The sequence below is a fragment of the Salvelinus alpinus genome, chromosome 10 (genome assembly GCF_045679555.1).
Source record: "Salvelinus alpinus chromosome 10, SLU_Salpinus.1, whole genome shotgun sequence".
NCBI lineage: Eukaryota > Metazoa > Chordata > Actinopteri > Salmoniformes > Salmonidae > Salvelinus > Salvelinus alpinus.
Window position 1 is genome coordinate 72,425,458 of NC_092095.1, and position 20,758 is coordinate 72,446,215.

Here is a 20,758-nt window from a genome sequence, read left to right on the forward strand (position 1 = left end):
CTTGCCTACGGAGCTGTGAGGGGAACGGCACCTCCGTACCTTCAAGCTCTGATCAGGCCCTACACCCAAACAAGGGCACTGCGTTCATCCACCTCTGGCCTGCTCGCCTCCCTACCTCTGAGGAAGTACAGTTCCCGCTCAGCCCAGTCAAAACTGTTCGCTGCTCTGGCACCCCAATGGTGGAACAAACTCCCTCACGACGCCAGGTCAGCGTAGTCAATCACCACCTTCCGGAGACACCTGAAACCCCACCTCTTTAAGGAATACCTAGGATAGGATAAAGTATTCCTCCTACCCCCCCCCTCCCCCTTAAATGAGTTAGATGCACTATTGTAAAGTGGTTGTTCCACTGGATATCATAAGGTGAATGCACCAATTTGTAAGTCGCTCTGGATAAGAGCGTCTGCTAAATGACTTAAATGTAAATGTAAATGAAAAGGAGGGAGTGACTGGAGTACAGACATAGTGGAGCCCTTCACATGGTTTCACAGATATATTCATAATGAAGACAATGTTCAAACCTGAATTCTCCCTTTCTGATATTCTGCCTATTACCAGACATGTAAAAGACAAGCCTGACCTCTCCCCTCTCTGGGCCCCAAGTTACTTTTCCCTAGAGGAGGTAGGAAAATGCAACTGCCAACAGTATAGTCCAAAAGAAGACATTCTAATGACAAGTATAAAGTAAATAAAACATCTTATTCCTCTATGTTACCTAACTAATTCTGATTCAGCTACGAAAATATACAATACACAACATTGCCGCTTTGTTTATCCTGGTTAGAGGGACATGACCATAGTAGGCTAGAGCAGCTAAGTTAGTGTTAATGTTAGCTAGCATGCAAGTATCCAGGCAGAGTTTCTTATGTTGGCCTAGAGAAATAATAGTTTGCGACATTAACGGAAACCGATAATTAATATAACAACCTTATCAAATTACAAATGTTTTCAAAAATGTTGACGCTTACAATTATCCGCGTGTCGTTGTGTTATGTCTTGAGGAACAAATGGCGGGTGAATGACTTGCTTCTTTCTCCCAGTTTTGAGGCATGACGGTTATACATTGTAATACATTCCGTTGTGATATTGTAAACGAACAGCGATTTCTTTTGGAGTGCGATTCATCAACAATTATGTATTTTTGGGAGATAATTTGAGGCCAGTGAGATGTTAAAGGAGGCATTAGGAAAGGTAGTCAGTCAGAGTGACCAGTAGTGGTTTTGTATTGATTTCATGCGTCTCAGAAGAGCAGAAGGAGAAAGCATTGTGTTTTTCAGAGCAGGGCAGCAATAAAAGGGTGTTATATCTGGTGTTTTGTTATATATTGAGGTTCATCGTCTTAAACGGAAGATTCCAGGAGTGGTTGGAGCACTAAACCGTGTAGTAGATGGAAAGAAGGAAGAAAGTCAATCAGTTTTACCGTTGTTTGAAGAAGATAATCTGCCTACTACCGAGGTAAAGTTGCTTTTATATTCACACATTCGGACATTCAACAGACATTCAGCAGACATTTGCAAAAAGCCATTAATAATTGTAAAAATCTGTAACTAATTCATTGATTGTCACAGACATATAAAAATAGATATGGTTTATACTTTAAATGTCTAGCATACTTTTACAACCTTCGTTTTGAATTTTAAAAATCCAGTTTTGATTTGATGGAAATATATAAAATCTTAAATGCAATATAAAGCTGTTTAAATCAATAACTAATTCACCCTTTGTCACAGAATCATCAAACTAGATATGATTTATTCTATAAATGTCTAGCATATTTTTACAACCTTTGTTTTGAATACAAATTCCAGTTTTGATTGATAGAAATATATCAAATCTATAAGATGCCATTCTAGTAATGTTTGATATTACAACATTGATATGTGATACCTTTTTTATCAACGCATGCGTTTTTTTGCAAATGTATGTCTTTATTACTATACGATTTATATTGCCTGAATACTCAACGATGATTAACTACTCAGTTATGTGTGCTTCTGTCAGGGTTCTGGTCAAATGCATGTCCTTTAAAGTCAATTTAGCAATTGAACAAAAATCCATTTCAATTTGAAATTGTTCCTAATTGCAAAAACATGTAACAGAATTTGGGTATTCCAGAACTGTTATTTACATGTAAATCAACATAACCCTGTTTTATGTTTTTAATACTGCAGATAGAATGCTTTGTGTGCCAGAGATGGTTCCATTTAGCTTGTCTGGGGATGACAATGAAGGACTTCAACAAAGCCAAAATAGAAAATGGGGCCTTTTTGCTGTTAAATTAGAGACGTATAAATAAATGACTGTTGTTCCTTGTAACTACTTTAAAAAGTGGAACTGTTGCCCTAAAAATGCAAACATTGATTTGAAATACAATTTAATATTGTAAACATTGTACAACTTTATGTAAACATTGTCTAACTTCATATAGAACAAATTGCACTTGAAATTAACATTTATTTATTTTAAGTTATTTTAAATAAATGCATATTCTCACTTTTTTCTGAGACAATCACTGAATTAGATATTGATTTCTTCATCTTTAAATGCAATATTTGAGATTTTATGTATTTCTGTCAAATCAAAACGGGAATTCCTACTCAAAGCAAAGGTTGTAAAAGTATACCAGACATTAATAGAATAAATCATACATAGTTTGATGTTTCTGTGACCAACGGTGAATTAGTAATTGATTTATAAAGTTTTAAATGATATTTGGCGAATAAATGTCTGAATATAAAACCAACTTCACCTCGGTCTGGCTACTAATGTGATTTTCTTTTTAACCTTTACCTCAATGACGGCCTACTAAGGAACAGTGGGTTAACTGCATTGTTCAGGGGCAGAACGACAGATTTTTTCCTTGTCAGCTCGGGGATTCGAGCCTGCAACTTTTCAGCTACTGGCCGAACGCTCTAACCACTAGGCTACCTGTGATGCTAGGATATATATGATATGCAGTGTGAGCTATTGTGAATAAGCCACTACAGTTATGAAATGTATAAAATAATGGCCATGTAGCCAAGTGTGTGCCGACGGAATCTTGTTGGTATTTATTAGGATCCCCATTAAAACTTCTTATGGCTGAGATCCCGTTAACGGGATCGATATGACAACAGCCAGTGAAAGTGCAGGACGCCAAATTCAAACAACAGAAATCTCATAATTAAAATTCCTCAAACATACAAGTATTTTACACCATTTTAAAGATAAACTTGTTGTTAATCCCACCACAGTGTCCGATTTCAAAAAGGCTTTACGACGAAAGGACACCATCTGATTATGTTAGGTCAGTACCTAGTCACAGAAAAACAGCAATTTTTCCAGCTAAAGAGAGGAGTCACAAAAAGCAGAAATAGATATAAAATGAATCACTAACCTTTGATGATCTTCATCAGATGACACTCATAGGACTTCATGTTACACAATACATGTATGTTTTGTTCGATAAAGTTCATATTTATATCCAAAAATCTCAGTTTACATTGGCGCGTTATGTTCAGTAGTTCCAGAACATCCTGTCACGCCCTGGCCTTAGTTATCTTTGTTTTCTTTATTATTTTAGTTAGGTCAGGGTGTGACATGGGGGAAGTATGTGTTTTGTATTGTCTATGGGTTTTTGGATGTTTATGGGGCAGTGTTTAGTCTAGGTGTATGTATGTCTATGGTTGCCTAGATTGGTTCTCAATTAGAGACAGCTGTCTATCGTTGTCTCTGATTGGGAGCCATATTTAGGCAACCATAGTCATTAGGTAGTTTGTGGGTGATTGTCTATGTCTATGTGTAAGTTGCCTGTGTCTGCACTTGTCATTATATAGCTTCACGTTCGTCGGTTTGTTGTTTTGTTTAGTTTGTAAGTGTTCTTCGTCTTCGTTGATTAAATATGTGTTCATTTCACGCTGCGCCTTGGTCCTCCTCTCTTTCACGTAACGACGATCGTGACACATCCGGTGATTTTGCAGAGAGCCACATCAATTTACAGAAATACTCATAATAAACATTGCTAAAAGATACAAGTGTTACACATGGAATTTTAGATCCACTTCTCCTTAACTTCTTAGCGCTAGGGCTCAGATTTTTTTATATTTTTAAATATCGTGCCCAACGTAAACGGACATTTTCTCTGGTCCAGATTGTAGAATATGCATATAATTTACAGATTAGGATAGAAAACACTCCAAAGTTTCCAAAACTGTCAAAATAATGTCTGTGAGTATAACAATACTTATTCTGCAAGCGAAAACCTGAGAAAATGTAACCCAGAAGTGATATTTAAAAAATAAAAATAAATCTGTGGTCCCTGGCCCGTCTAACCTCCATTTAAAGGGGTATCAACCAGATTCCTTTTCCAATGACTTCCTCGGGCTGTGACCAGACTTTAGACATAGTTTCAGGCTTTTATTTTGAAAAATGAGCGACATTTTTCAAAAGTAGTCCGGTGTCCTCTGAATATTTCCTGCGCGCGACAGAGGGGCTCCCCATTTTCTGTTTCTCTCTTAAAGAATAGGTTATGGTCCGTTTGAAATATTATCGATTATGTTTGTTAAAAACAACCTGAGGATTGATTATTAAAAACATTTGACATGTTTCTACGACCATTACGGATACTTTTTGGAATTTGTCGAACGGAACACGGCTTTTGTTTTCTTAACATAATGCGCAACCCAAATGGCGTTTTTTTGTGATAAAAGTAATATTTATCGAACAAAAAGAACATTTGTTGTGTAACTGGGAGTCTCGTGAGTGGAAACATCCGAAGATTATCAAAGGTATGCGATTAATTTGATTGCTTTTCTGACTTTCGTGACCAAGCTAACCAAGCTAATATAAGGCTAGCTGTTGTAGCATTGAAAGCTACACTCACAAAAGTTTGGATTTCTTTCGCTGTAAAATATATTTTCAAAATCTGACACGATGAGTGGATTAGCAACAAGCTAAGATGTGTTTTGGTATATTTCACTTGTGATTGCATGATTATAAATATTTTTTGTAATATTTATGCATTTGGCGCCCTGCAATTCTAGCGGTTGTTTAGGAAAGTGATCCTGTAAAAGGGATCCGTAGCGCAGAGAAGTTAATATAACCGCTGTGTCAGATTTCAAAAAAGCTTTACCGAAAAAGTACAGCGCTCAGACAACAAAACAAGCCATACAGATATCTGCCATGTTGTGGAGTCAACAGAAGTCATAAATAGCATTAAAAATATTCACCTACCTTTGATGATCATCAGAATGTACTCCCAGGAATCCAAGTTCCACAATAAATGTTTGTTTTGTTTGATAAAGTCCATAATTTATGTCCAAATACCTCCTTTTTGTTTGCGCGTTTAGTACACAATCCAAACTCACGAGGCGCGGGAAAGTCCAGGCGAAAGTTCAGATGAAAAGTCATATTACAGTTCGTAGAAACATGTCAAACGAAGTATAGAATCAATCTTTAGGATGTTTTTTATCATAAATCTTCAATAATGTTCCAACCGGAGAATTCTTTTGTCTGTAGAAATGCGATGGAACGCAGGTCGCTCTCACATGAGCGCGCTTGATCAGCTCATGCCACTCTGGCAGACCCCTGACTAATTCAGCTCCCATTCCCTCCTACTTCACATTAGAAGCATCAAACAAGGTTCTAAAGACTGTTGACATCTAGTGGAAGCCTTATGAAGTGCAATATGACCACATTTCCACTGTATCTTGGATAGGCAAAGAGTTGAAAAACTACAAACCTCAGATTTCCCACTTCCTGGTTGGATTTTTTTCTCAGGTTTTTGCCTGCCATATGAGTGCTGTTATACTCACAGACATCATTCAAACAGTTTTAGAAACTTCAGAGTGTTTTCTATCCAAATCTACTAATAATATGCGTATATTAGCAACTGGGCCTGAGTAGCAGGCAGTTTACTCTGGGCACCTTATTCATCCAAGCTACTCAATACTACCCCCAGCCATAAGAAGTTATTTAAACGCTGCAAAAGTATCAGAATTGTTCACTTCTCTCATTGACTTCTCAAACCCAGGCTTGGTCCGCTTCGCATGCGTTCTTTGAAGTCTCGCGTTGTTGCGTCTCTGGGTTTAGAAACTGGTAGTGGGGGAACAGGAAGTTCCGCGCAGGCGCGTATCATTCTTCAGAATAAAGGATACGCCAGAATTGTGCAGTCGAGACGACAACTTCTGTGTCCGTTTCAAATGTATTACTACTGGTATGTAATAGCACGTTATAATATCGAAAGTTCATGTCATAACATGCTAGGTAACAATTACGTCAAGTTATTATCACGTTTTATAAAGGTTTTATGTGCTATGTTTTGTGTCAAACCGCGCGAGGGAACGTGATAACTTTGGGTTAGTCTGAGTGGATGTATATAATTTTGTCAATGTAATTTCATAAAGGATCAATTTATTTGAGATTTCTGGGTTCGTTTTACATGTCGCTTTTGGTTTTCTGTAAAATTCACGAGCTGGTAAAATGGCGGTTCCCACTCGGTCTGCATCAACGGACTTCAGTGCAGCAGAGAGACACTTTTACGGTTGCACTACTGTTTTGGAGCTAAAAGCAATGATTATCAGTTTTCTACATGTGAAGTAATATTCAGAGACATTGTTGTTTCTGTCTATCTATACATGTTACTATGGTGTGAACGGAAATACTATTGGTTTTTGATTGGAATAATACAGTGAAGACAAGGTTATTCAGGAAAATAGTACATAGTGCTGCCTAAAACATACTGCAACCTTGTACTAAATGTTTTTTTGTAATTTATGCATTTATGTGAATTCAGGAAATCTACTATAGATTAAGTGCGTTTAAGTTGTGTAGTCTAATTTAATGTGTATACTTTGTCTAATGTGAATTAATTAATGTTTTGTTGTCAATGCTTAGCGACCAGATCTATTGCAATTAGGTCAGTGCTTGACTTGGACAGGCGCTCACCCGGGCTGAGTACCGACACCTCAAATGTCTACTGTTTGAGCTCATGTTCCTCTTATAGAATATTAGCTCGACAATATTGTGGAGCTCCTGCACCTAAATATTAACCATATTTTTTGAGAATAAAGAAAGTGCCAGAACTGTCAAGACTAACTTTTGTGTCTGTTTCTCTTTATTACTATTGGCCGACTCAGATTAAGTCTGAGGCCGGTAACATCAACAGTGAGGACAAACCCAGCCTGCCTCTCTCCTTCCACACTGAGTAGAAACCTACAGTCACTGGGTCCTGATTGTGACAGTGGAGCCCAGTTTGCAGAGATCCAGAGATGGCATCAGTGAAGCTGGAGGACTGCAGTCAAACACTGGAGCTGAATGCCAACATTAAAGATGAAGAAGAGGAGGAGAAGATTGGGACATCTGTTTCTCATGGTAAGAGCAGGTTCTGTCTAAGTTTGTTTCATTCCAACTTCCCAGTGTGTATGAAAAGTTGCAGTAGAACTGTTTCATGATGAACTGTTTCAATGAGAAGGTAGATGTTATTTCATGCTGCTGACACTTGCATGGTTTGACACCAATATTGCCAGCATTTGTTTTATTCACAGGGGTATCTGGAGTGCTCAGAGAGTAGACTAAAGTAGTGAAGTAGACAATCTGCCAGTGTTTTTACATTTCTATGAAATGAGTCTGTGTAGTTTCTAACCCTTGTGATAGTGAGTGGAGGATGATATGGCTCATAATTTTAATGACATGAGATAGTTTCAGATTATTTTTTATTCCCCTTTGTATTACACAGCCTACTTATATGAATACATACAGTACCAGGCTACTGATATGAATACATACAGTACCAGGCTACTGATATGAATACATACAGTACCAGGCTATGGTACTGTAACATGCATAAAGCAATCACAGGTGTTGATCAGAAGAGCTAAGACAACAACGGGTAAATGGTAATGAATGGGCAGAGCGGTCAGTTAGGTACATACAGGACCTGAGTTCGAGGCTGGGGCCGACAGGTAAACAAAATTAAGTACCGTGTTATTGAAGTAGTCCAGGGGGCATCAGCTGTGTAGCAGAGTGATCATAGGGTCAAAAGAGCAGCAATAGGTGAGTCAGGGTGCCGTTCGGTAGTCACTACTACGCTAGGCGAGCAGGGGACACAGCGTTCAGAAAAACTAGCGGGCCAGGGCTAGTAGATGGTTCTTCGGCGACATCGTAACAGAATAGCCTGTTGAGACCACATCGGGCGATCACGTCAGCAGTCCAGTCGTGATGGATCAGCGGGGCTCCGTGTCGACAATAAAGGGTCCAGGCCAATTGGCAAAGGAGGTATTGTAGCCCTAGAATTAGCTGGTATATGGGCCTAGCTCGAAGGTTAGCTCAAGGCTAGCTGGTGCTTGCTTCGGGACTGAGGCGTTAGCTAACAGTAGAGCGTCAGGAATCCGGTGATGTGGTAGAGAGAAGCAGTCCGGTATGCTCTGGGTTGATATCGCGCTGTGCAGACTGGCAGGTATTGTCCGAGCTAAGGCTGGCTGGTGACCGAGGAAAAAGGTGCAGACCGCTAGCCGTGGCTAACAAAGACGAGTAGCTAGTTAGCTGGCTAGCTCCTGATGGAAGTTCCAGTTATAAGGAATAAAAATAGCAGATCCATACCTCATTGGGTGAGGCGGGTTGCAGGAAAGTATATTTAGATCGTAGATAGAAAGTGAGATTTATATATATATACGAAAAAGACAGGCTATTTACACGAGATAAGACAAAGACAAACACACACGTCCTACTGCTACGCCATCTTGGAGTTTTAAGCGTCCTTAAATATCTTCTAAATATCTAATGGGAGCCCATCTGGACCTGCCGCTTTACCTCCCTTCATATTGAAAATAGCATCCGATTTCTGCAGGATCCATTGATAATTGACCTTGTTAATTATGAATTGCATTAATGGCTCGGTCTGAATTGAACTTCTTAATGCACCAGGTCAGTAATTTACCATGTTTTTCACCTTGATCATAGAAGGACTGTTTCAGCCTAGTTAAGCTGTTTGCAGCCTTTGAGGTGGAACGTTCTTCATACTGAACTTTAAGAGCAAATAATTCCTTGTTTACTTCTACTGAGTTCTCAAAAAGTGTAAAGTCACCTTGTCCTAGAGAGATTTACACAGTTATCAAAACGTCAACCAGGGTAAGCCTACACATTTTAAGTGTTTCTAAAATCCTCTGAGAAAAATGAATGGTGAAAAAATTATTGGAACCATTTCCTTGTTTGACTGCTAGGTTTTATCCGTATAATGATTAGAGGTTGACCGATTATGAATTTTCAATACCGATAACGATTATTGGAGGACCAAAAAAGCCGATACCGATTTAATCGGACAATTAAAAAAAGATATATTATTAATAAAAAATAATAATAATGACAATTACAACAATACTGAATGAACACTTATTTTAACTTAATATAAAACATCAATAAAATCAATTTAGCCTCAAATAAATAATTGAACATGTTCAACTTGGTTTAAATAATGCAAAAACAAAGTGTTGGAGAAGAAAGGAAATGTGCAATGTAAAAAAAGCTAACGTTTAAGTTCCTTGCTCAGAACATGAGAACATATGAAAGCTGGTGGTTCCTTTTAACATGAGTCTTCAATATTCCCAGGTAAGAAGTTTTAGGTTGTAGTTATTATAGGACTAATTCTCTATACCATTTGTATTTCATATACCTTTGACTATTGGAGGCACTTTAGTATTGCCAGTGTAACAGTATAGCTTCCGTCCCTCTCCTCGCCCCTACCTGGGCTCGAACCAGGAACACATTGACAAAAGCCACCCTTGAAGCATCGTTACCCATCGCTCCACAAAAGCCGCGGCACTTCAGATCAAGGGGAACAACTACTCCAAGTCTCAGAGCGAGTGACGTCACCGATTGAAACGCTATTAGCGCGCACCCCGCTAACTAGCTAGCCATTTCACATCGGTTACACCAGCCTAATCTCGGGTGTTGATAGCCTTGAAGTCATAAACAGCTCAATGCTTGAAGCATTGCGAAGAGCTGCTGGCAAACGCACGAAAGTGCTGTTTGAATGAATGCTTACGAGCTTGCTGCTGCCTACCATCGCTCAGTCATACTGCTCTATCAAATATCAAATCATAGACTTAATTATAACATAATAACACACAGAAATACGAGCCTTTGGTCATTAATATGGTCGAATCCGGAAACTATCATTTAGAAAACAAAACGTTTATTCTTTCAGTGAAATACGGAACCGTTCCGTATTTTATCTAATGGGTGGCATCCCTAGGTCCAAATATTGCTGTTACATTGTACAACCTTCAATGTTATGTCATAATTATGTACAATTCTGGCAAATTAATTTCGGTCTTTGTTAGGAATAAATGGACTTCACACAGTGGCCCAAACTGCTGCATATACCCTGACTGCTTGCACGGAACGCAAGAGAAGTGACACAATTTCCCTAATTATAAGAAATTCGTGTTAGCAGTCAATATTAACTAAATATGCAGGTTTAAAAATATATACTTGTTTATTGATTTTAAAGTAAGTCATTGATGTTTATGGTTAGGTTTGGTGCAACGACAGTGCTAAATCATCACCCGTTTGGCGAAGTAGGCTGTGATTCGATGAGAAATTAACAGGCATCGCATCGACTATATGCAACGCAGGACATGCTAGATAAACTAGTAATATCATCAACCAAGTGTAGTTAACTAGTGATTATGTGAAGATTGATTGTTTTTAATAAGTTTAATGCTAGCTAGCATCTTACCTTCGCTTCTTGCTGCCTTCGCGTAACAGGTAGTCAGCCTGCCATGCAGGCTTCTCGTGGAGTGCAATGTTAGTTAAATAAAGGTGTAAAAAAAACGGTCTCCAAAAATACAGATTTCCGATTGTTATGAAAACTTTAAATCGTCCCTAATTAATTGGCCATTCCGATTAATCGGTCGACCTCTAATAATGATTTATACTCAATTGGTATGCAGCTACCCGACGCTAGAGGGGTGTGGAGACACGTGGGCCACAGGTAGCCTAGTGGTTAAAGTGTTGGGCCAGTAACCAAAAGGTTGCTGGATCAAATCCCTGAGATGACAAGGTAAAAATCTGATGTTCTGCCTCTGAACAAGGCAGTTAACCCTCTGATCCCTGGTAGCTCGTCATTATGAATACGAATTGGTTCTTAACTGACTTGCCTAGTTATATAAAACAATTACATTAAAAAAAATATGGCAGACAAGAAAAAAAGAGGAATGGGGGATTGCGGAAGCCTTCTGGAAGATCTGATGGAGAAGATGGTGGACCAGAAAATAAGGAGAGAAGTGGAATATCTTTTGAGTGAATATGGACTGGAGGATCACACAGAGCCTTTAGAAGACCTACAGGAGGAAAGTGAACGTGACAAGAGGATGAATTAACTGCGATGGCCAGTGGAATGATGACCCCCGAGAAGGAGCTGAGTGTAGAGGGAAGTTGAGTTGGTGAAGGTGACTCAGAGTGGACTCATAATGATTTATTGTTTCTCTTAGTATCCAGAGGGAGCGGGCGCTCCGGATTTTGCGATTGGGGACAAGAATTGTGACTCGAATTGCTCTCCGGAAAAGGGCGGCATTGAAAGAAGTGATAATGGGATTAGGTTTAAGTGTTGAGGAGGAGCAGCTGAAATGGAAGATTCCAGGTGTCTGTGATGCCCGTCTTCAGGTGAGACGTAGATCCTGTGTAGAACGTTGGGAAACAGAGAAGACTTTCTGTCATGTGGACTTTTGCAATTTTGTATTAATTATGTATCAATGAATTGAATGTATGTAGGCTGTGGAATCCCTCACAACCAGTACAGTAGGTGGTGGTGTATGCAGCTAAAAGTTTGATGTGATCCGCTAACCAAATCCCAAAGAAGTGCACTTCGCTTGGTCCGAATGTAGAATGTGAAAAAGGAGCGTTGTTAATCTATATTATTGATGTTTGATGAAGAGTATCTACCAGCCTATGTAAAGCTGGGATATAAAAGATACCCCATAAGAGAGTTTGTGTAAAACCTGATGCACGTAAGAAATGTTAAAGGTTTGGCCACATGTCAAGTGTTTGCAGACAGACATTTTTTATTGAAGAGTATGTGAATGTAAAATGTTGCAACTGTGGAGGGGGTCATGTTCCTGAATTCCCAGAGTGCCCTGTTAGGGTGAATGTACAGCAAATGTCCTATGTGGAGGTGGTGAAGAGAGTTATAGGGGCAAGAGGACACAGTTCTATAGAAGATATGGTGGTGGATGCACAACAACCAGTTGCAAATGTTGTACGTCAATCAAGTGATCTGGATACACTTATTGTGAAGGAGGTGGATGTTTTAGTATTCATAGCCACAGTTATTAATTGTACTGCACATGAAGTCCAAGAAGCTGGACATCATTATATCTACAGCTGAGAAGTTTTTGGGCCTCCAAGACTACAAGGACCACTGTCACCAGAAAATGTTCCGCTCTTACAGGATCCTTCTCAGCCTGTGTAGGGATCTGATTAGAACAGGAAAGCAGGCTCTCATTTTAGTTCTGTGAGAGATACAGGCGTGCTTCTCTCTCACCACAGCAATGGTCACGTCTTGGTCTAAATAGGCTACAATGTTGCACAAACCATAAACCTGGGACGGCCCAACATTAATACATTCTTAGAACATCAGGCACGTTTTCACATTACGGTTTTTAGGGGGCATGACAATTACAGAGGAATCCAAATGTAATTACTCTGGTTTTATTAGGATTTTTACATTGCAAACAGTGGAAATGCCATTTGGTAGTCTACCTGATCCTGGCAAATGGGTTCCGGAACAAAAGACTACAAAACTGAGAGGTGCCGGAAGATCTGTCTCAAATTAAGCACCGTCCTTCTCATATAATGGGGTAGGGCCACCCCAAGAACACGAGAATGCAAGGACGGTTGCACCAAACCAAGATAGACCACAGCCAGTCGTTTCCAATGGGAACAGATGCGTCATAGTGGGCAGTGCCAAGCACGAGCTAGTACTAAATGTTTTTGTCATTTATGCATTTATGTGAATTTAGGAAATCTACTATAGATTCACTTACGTTGTGTAGCCTAATTTAAAGTGTGTACTTTGTCTAATGTGAATTAATTCATGTTTTGTTGTCAATGCTTAGCTACCAAATCTATTGAAATGAGATCAGTGCTCAGCTCACCGGAGCTGAGTATCGGCACCTATTTCAGTCCAAGTCAAGCACTGAATTAGATAATTGAACAAAAATAAATATAATATTTTTTCATATACAGTGGGGAGAACAAGTATTTGATACACTGCCGATTTTGCAGGTTTTCCTACTTACAAAGCATGTAGAGGTCTGTCATTTTTATCATAGGTACACTTCAACTATGAGAGACGGAATCTAAAACAAAAATCCAGAAAATCACATTGTATGATTTTTAAATAATTAATTTGCATTTTATTGCATGACATAAGTATTTGATCACCTACCAACCAGTAAGAATTCCGGCTCTCACAGACCTGTTAGTTTTTCTTTAAGAAGCCCTCCTGTTCTCCACTCATTACCTGTATTAACTGCACCTGTTTGAACTCGTTACCTGTATAAAAGACACCTGTCCACACACTCAATCAAACAGATTCCAACCTCTCCACAATGGCCAAGACCAGAGAGCTGTGTAAGGACATCAGGGATAAAATTGTAGACCTGCACAAGGCTGGGATGGGCTACAGGACAATAGGCAAGCAGCTTGGTGAGAAGGAAACAACTGTTGGCGCAATTATTAGAAAATGGAAGAAGTTCAAGATGACGGTCAATCACCCTCGGTCTGGGGCTCCATGCAAGATTTCACCTCGTGGGGCATCAATGATCATGAGGAAGGTGAGGGATCAGCCCAGAACTACACGGCAGGACCTGGTCAATGACCTGAAGAGAGCTGGGACCACAGTCTCAAAGAAAACCATTAGTAACACACTACGCCGTCATGGATTAAAATCCTGCAGCGCACGCAAGGTCCCCCTGCTTAAGCCAGTGCATGTCCAGGCCCGTCTGAAGTTTGCCAATGACCATCTGGATGATCCAGAGGAGGAATGGGAGAAGGTCATGTGGTCTGATGAGACAAAAATAGAGCTTTTTGGTCTAACTCCACTCGCCGTGTTTGGAGGAAGAAGAAGTATGAGTACAACCCCAAGAACACCATCCCAACCGTGAAGCATGGAGGTGGAAACATCATTCTTTGGGGATGCTTTTCTGCAAAGGGGACAGGACGACTGCACCGTATTGAGGGGAGGATGGATGGGGCCATGTATCGCGAGATCTTGGCCAACAACCTCCTTCCCTCAGTAAGAGCATTGAAGATGGGTTGTGGCTGGGTCTTCCAGCATGACAACGACACGAAGCACACAGCCATGGCAACTAAGGAGTGGCTCCGTAAGAAGCATCTCAAGGTCCTGGAGTGGCCTAGCCAGTCTCCAGACCTGAACCCAATAGAAAATCTTTGGAGGGAGCTGAAAGTCCGTATTGCCCAGCGACAGCCCCGAAACCTGAAGGATCTGGAGAAGATCTGTAGGGAGGAGTGGGCCAAAATCCCTGCTGCAGTGTGTGCAAACCTAGTCAAGAACTACAGGAAACGTATGATCTCTGTAATTGCAAACAAAGGTTTCTGTACCAAATATTAAGTTCTGCTTTTCTGATGTATCAAATACTTATGTCATGCAATAAAATGCAAATTAATTACTTAAAAATCATACAATGTGATTTTCTGGATTTTTGTTTTAGATTCCGTCTCTCATAGTTGAAGTGTACCTATGATAAAAATTACAGACCTCTACATGCTTTGTAAGTAGGAAAACCTGCAAAATCGGCAGTGTATCAAATACTTGTTCTCCCCACTGTATTTTTTGAGAATAAAGCAAGTGCCAGAACTGTCAAGACTAACTTTTTTTTGTCTGTTTTTCATTGTTACTACAGGACGACTAGAATTAAGTCTGAGGCCGGTAACATCAACAGTGAGGACAGACCCAGCCTGCCTCTCTCCTTCCACACTGAGTCCAAACCTACAGTCACTGGGTCCTGATTGTGACAGTGGAGCCCAGTTTGCACTGCAGGATCCAGAGATGGCATCAGTGAAGCTGGAAGACTGCAGTCAAACACTGGAGCTGAATGTCAACATTAAAGATGAAGAAGAGGAGGAGAAGATTGGGAAATTTGTTTCTCATGGTAAGAGCAGTTTCTATCTAACTAAGTTTGTTGTTCATTCCAACTTCCCAGTGTGTATGAAAAGTTGCAGTAGAACTGTTTCATGATGAACTGTTTCAATGAGAAGGTAGATATTATTTCATGCTACTGAGACTTGCATGGTTTGACACCAGTATTGCCAGCATTTGTTTTATTCACTTGGCTATCTGGAGTGCTCAGAGAGTAGACTAAAGAAGTGAAGTAGACAAACTGCCAGTGTTTTAAAGTTCTATGAAGTGAGTCTGTGTAGTTACTAACCCTTGTGATAGTGAGTGGAGGATGACACGCCCCTTTTTAGCTTTCATCTCTTACCCACTTTTAGAATAGTTTTATTCCCCTGTATTGTACAGCCTACTGATATGAATACATATGTCACCCGGTACAGCCAGAAGAGGACTGGTCACCCATTTGGTCCTGGTTCCTCTACATTTCTTCCAAGATTCCTGCTTGCTAGGGAGTTTTTCCTGGCTACTGTGCTTCTACATTTGCATTGCTTGCTCTTTGGGGTTTTAGGCTGGGTTTCTGTAAAGCACTTTGTGACAACTGCTGATGTAAAAAGGGCTTCATAATATACATTTGATTGACATGTATATCTCACCACCTGACTGGTTCTTCTGATATTGTTCACACAGGAGACCGTGTTGAGACATTCTCTACATCCAGAGAGCAACAGCAGGAAGATCACAGAGCTAAGAGGTCTCACCACTGCCCACATTGTGAGGAGATTTTCCCAATTCTATCAAAGCTAAAAATACACCTAAAAATACACACAGGAGAGAATCTGTATTCCTGTACTGACTGTGGGAAGAGATTCACAACACCAGGAGCTTTGGCAGTTCATCAGAGAGTGCACACTGGAGGGAAGCCTTACTCCTGCTCTGACTGTGGAAAGAGTTTCTCTCTACTGGGCAACTTAAAAACACATGAACGTATACATACAGGAGTGAAGCCTTACTCGTGCTCTGACTGTGTAAAATGCTTCACAACATCAGCTCAGCTAAAAGATCATCAGAGAACACACACAGGAGAGAAGCCTTACTCCTGCTCTGACTGTGGAAAGAGTTTCTCTCGACTGGGCACCTTAAAAAGACATGAACATATACATACAGGAGAGAAGCCTTACTCCTGCTCTGACTGTGGGGCAAGTTTCTCTCGACTGGGCCACCTAAAAACACATGAACGTATACATACAGGAGTGAAGCCTTACTCCTGCTCTGACTGTGGAAAGAGTTTCTCTCTACCGAGCACCTTAAAAACACATGAACGTATACATACAGGAGTGAAGCTTTACTCCTGCTCTGACTGTGTAAAATGCTTCACAACATCAGCTGAGCTAAAATTTCATCAGAGAACACACACAGGAGAGAAGCCTTACTCCTGCTCTGACTGTGGAAAGAGTTTCTCTCGACTGGGCCAATTAAAAAGACATGAACGTAGACATATTGGAGTGAAGCCTTACTGCTGCTCTGACTGTGTAAAATGCTTCACAACATCAGCTGAGCTAAAAGTTCATCAGAGAACACACACAGGAGAGAAGCCTTACTCTTGCTGTGACTGTGGAAAGAGTTTCTCTCGACTGGGCCACTTAAAAAGACATGAACGTATACATACAGGAGAGAAACCTTACTCCTGCTCTGATTGTGGAAAGAGTTTTTCTCAAATGGGCCAATTAAAAAGCCACCAAGCTAAACAAAGGAGAGAAGTCTTGCCACTGATCTGACTATAGAGAACACACAAAGGAGAGAAGCCTTACCACTGATCTGACTGTAGAGAACACACAAAGGAGAGAAGCCTTACCACTGATCTGACTGTAGAGAACACACAAAGGAGTGAACCTTACTTCTTCCTTGAAGTTTTTAAGCAAACCAGATGGCACAATTGTGTGGTTTTTTTTATATTACGTATAGCCAGGGACACACTCCACCACCATTTACAAACAAAGCATTTGTGTTTAGTGAGTCCGCCAGATCAAAGGCAGTAGGGAGGACCAGGGATGTTATCTTGATAAGTGAGTGAATTGGACCATTTTGTGTCATGCTAATCAGAAAAAATGTATCTAGTACTTTTGGGTGTCAGGGAAAATGTTTAGAGTAAAAAGTACATGATTTACTTTAGGAATTTGCGAAATAAAAGTAAAAGTTGTACAAAATATGAATAGTTAAGTATAGATACCCCCAAAAAACTACATAAGTACTTTACACCACTGTATGCATCCATGCTGTGTGTCAGCATTGCAGGCTGGTGGTGTGATGGCTGGGGTGTGTTTTCAGGACACACATTGGGCCCCTTGATAAAAGTTGAGCAATGTTTGAATGCCACACGATATCTAAATAATCATTGCCAATCAGGTGCATCCCTTCATGGCAGCAGTTTATCCATCTGCAAGTTGTTGTTTTTTCAGCAGGATTATGCCACAAGGCTTGTCCAGGAATGGTTCCAAGAACATTACAGTGAATTCAGCTCACTGAATTCACTGTAATTTTGCATCTGTGGGAGGAGATGGAACGAGCTATTCAGAGTAGATCCACTCCCAGCTAACTTGACACAATTGCAGGAAGCATTGGAGTCAACATGGGCCAGCGTCTCTGTGGAACGCACACAACACCTTGGACAGTCCATTTCCTGACGAATTGAGGCTAATTCTGAGGACAAAGGGGGGTGCAACTCAATATTAGGAAGGTGTTTTTAATGTTTTGTACACTCAGTGTATATCAGATAAAGATGGTGTGATGATCAGTTTTTAGCATTAACTTGGGTCGATTATTTTATATGACTAAATAACTTTTGTTTAATGATAAATGTAGAGCTTGTATGTATATTATGTATTATTAATGTTTCATGTTTGTCCCCAGGAAGAGTAGCCGCTGGGGATCCTAATAAAATACTAAATTGTTCTAAATGTATCAGATATTGATGACGTGTTGATCAGTTTTCACCATTAGTATTTTAATGAAGGTGTAATTCAATGTGTTTCAATGGGATATAGTAGTAAAGGCCAAATTCAATATATATATTTTTATACCTAATGTAGTCCTAAAATTCTAAATAAATTATCTAAACAATCCATGGTATGACCTTCTTAAACCATTCCATATGTCAGCATAGTATTGTAATGTATTATTAGTCTTTTTTTATGGTGCCAAAGTCCAGGGACAGAATTACCACCACAATCCAATAATGACCCAGTTACTATTGGGGGATGGAACCAGAGAGGAAGCTTGTGTTACCTTTCTCACACCACTACAGAATTCATTTCAACAGACCTTTTGCACGCCCCTTTGTTGGAGCTCAATATATGCCCAGGACTATACTGAGGGTCAGGATGTTGTAATGCCAAGTTGATTATGTAAATAGTCTTCTAGAACTCTGGTATTGATGGTCCATTTCAAGGTGAGTCATTAATATGAATGTTCAGAGTGAAAGAGCTGTGAACTCAAATGTGATGTCCCACATCTACCAAACCTTTCCTATTGTGTTAGTCAATGCACCACAGCATTTTATGAAGCCATTGTTCAAAATGTGATCATATCATACAGTACAATGGGAGGGGGTGTGGCCTGGACGGAGGATGACCAGGAGGTTGATCTCAGACAGAGTTGACAGATTAATAGTGAGGACAAACCTAGCCTGCCTCTCTCCTTCCACACAGATTCTAAACCTAAAGTCAATGGGTCCTGATTGTGACAGTGGAGACTTGTTTGCACTGCAGGATCTAGAGATGGCATCACTGGACAGGTTTCCATTGACCCAGCTCTACAAAAAAAACATTTTGCAAAACAATCATTGCAACGTGATGTAAACGGCAGAAACAGGAGACATTTTCTAAAGATCCACAAATGTTTTATCCGTTCGAACAGCGGCAGGGAAACATTGAAGAACCACAGTGCAATGCTGTGAAGGTGTAAGAATGATGCTGCTAAGATCAGAGATTCATCTCCTGAGTACATACTGTACCTAGTCCCCTGAATACAAACCAAGTAATCTTACATACAGGACTTCAAACTGTAAAATAGTGAACTACTCCTTTAATGGAGCGGTAGGTGCTATAAAAGGGCCGTTTTTACAACAACAACAAAAATGTTCTTGTCGTATTTTGTTCATTAGTCTACTGTTAATACAACGCCAAAAAGGTTGCATGTTAGCAGTCAAGTTTTCAATATAGAGCACTTTCAGTACAGAGAAAAAAGTGGGATGATTATGCAAATTTGAAAAATGATAATTGTATATAATTTGCATCATCACACCTTTTGGTATGTACTACATTGTTTTCCAATCCTGGTCCTGGGGATCCATAGAGGTGAGCTTTTGTGATTTTGCCTTAACACACACACACTGGATTCAACTAAGCAACTCAAGCCTTTGAATTGAATAAGGTATGTGAGTGCTAGTGCAAAAACACACATGTACACCCCTTTGGGACCAGGGTTGGGGAACACTGCTGTACTGAAAGTCCTCCATCTTCAGAACTTCACTGCTGACGTGCACATTATTGGGATTATATACAGGGTGAGGAAACCAAGGTGGACACTTGTAATTTGACTGAACTATCCCTTTAATTAGAGTTCCTTTGGAGTTATATTTAGTTAGAGTTGCATTTGCTCTAAACATGTGCTCTAAATATTCATTTATTTTATAAAGAAAACTTATTTTGTCATCGCTTAGGTTCGCCTAGCCTTCTTAACGAGTGTGCTCGCATACTCCCTTAAAAGACCTTTGCTTGAAAAACGAGAAAAAGAGTGACAGTAGCACTGTTTGTCCATTTTGAGACGCCATAGACTCCTTTCTCTGTTTACAAATTATAATTGGATTTTATGGTTTGAATGACTGTCCTGCTTCATATAATGTTTGTGTCATCATCACAAATCAACTGCATTATACTTAAAAAACACTTCAACCAGTAAAATGGCTTTTGCTATAGCCTATATCAATGAGCGTAAGCCTTCTGTTGACCAATGACCAATGAAGGGGCTTAGACTTCGGCTACCGACTTTGGCTTGCCTCCAGGGAAAAATGTGTGCGCACAAATAGCGCGAAAAAAGCCCAAAACGAAAACTAAACAAAATGTCGTCATAATATATGCACAAACTTCCGAACTGTTTCGGCTGTTTTTATTTAACCTTTATTTAACTAGGCAGTTCTTATCAACTTACACTGTCGAAGCACTGGTCCTCTTCCATTTTAATTCCAGGTTGCATATTACAATATTTAAGGGCATATCAGATGGTCTGCTCTGACCATAACAGTCACACCAACCATAGGGTTGGTTGGTATAAGATTGAAATGGGTAAATAATGTACCCGTGAAAACCCTATGAAATAGCTCCCCAATACCATCTGATGTATATATTTAATGTATTACATGAATGGAGACCACAGCCCTTCCAACAATACATTTAAACTGTGTTTTACTGTGATTTTTCTCCACCCTGCTGCATGTATTCAATGTATTCCATTTCAAATGTGTCTCCCAGTGCAGCTTTACTTCCAGGCTATTATGACACATCTGTCAGTTTCTTCTATGTTCCTAGGCCTAGTACAATAAAAAACAAATATTGTTTTTTGGTCACTACCATTGCAGGAACATACCATGCT

At 39.9% G+C, this 20,758-nt stretch overlaps 2 protein-coding genes across 3 annotated transcripts in view; both read left to right on the forward strand.

Annotated features, from left to right (window-relative positions):
• Positions 1 to 18,070, forward strand: part of LOC139533076 (zinc finger protein 135-like) — a 302,249-nt gene extending 284,179 nt beyond the window's left edge. The window contains exons 1-3 of one of the 2 annotated variants that reach the window (XM_071331312.1): positions 5,799 to 6,193; positions 7,116 to 7,350; positions 15,800 to 18,070. In XM_071331312.1, the coding sequence (XP_071187413.1) occupies positions 7,248 to 7,350; positions 15,800 to 16,887 (1,191 nt within the window). In that variant the 5' untranslated portion in view covers positions 5,799 to 6,193; positions 7,116 to 7,247 and the 3' untranslated portion in view covers positions 16,888 to 18,070. Of the gene's footprint in view, positions 1 to 5,798; positions 6,194 to 7,115; positions 7,351 to 14,900; positions 15,150 to 15,799 lie in introns of those variants that run through there. The other variant, XM_071331311.1, reaches the window with a different exon arrangement.
• The window catches only part of LOC139533047 (zinc finger protein 436-like), a 175,541-nt gene that overhangs the window by 112,810 nt on the left and 41,973 nt on the right, over positions 1 to 20,758 (forward strand). The window lies entirely within an intron of this gene.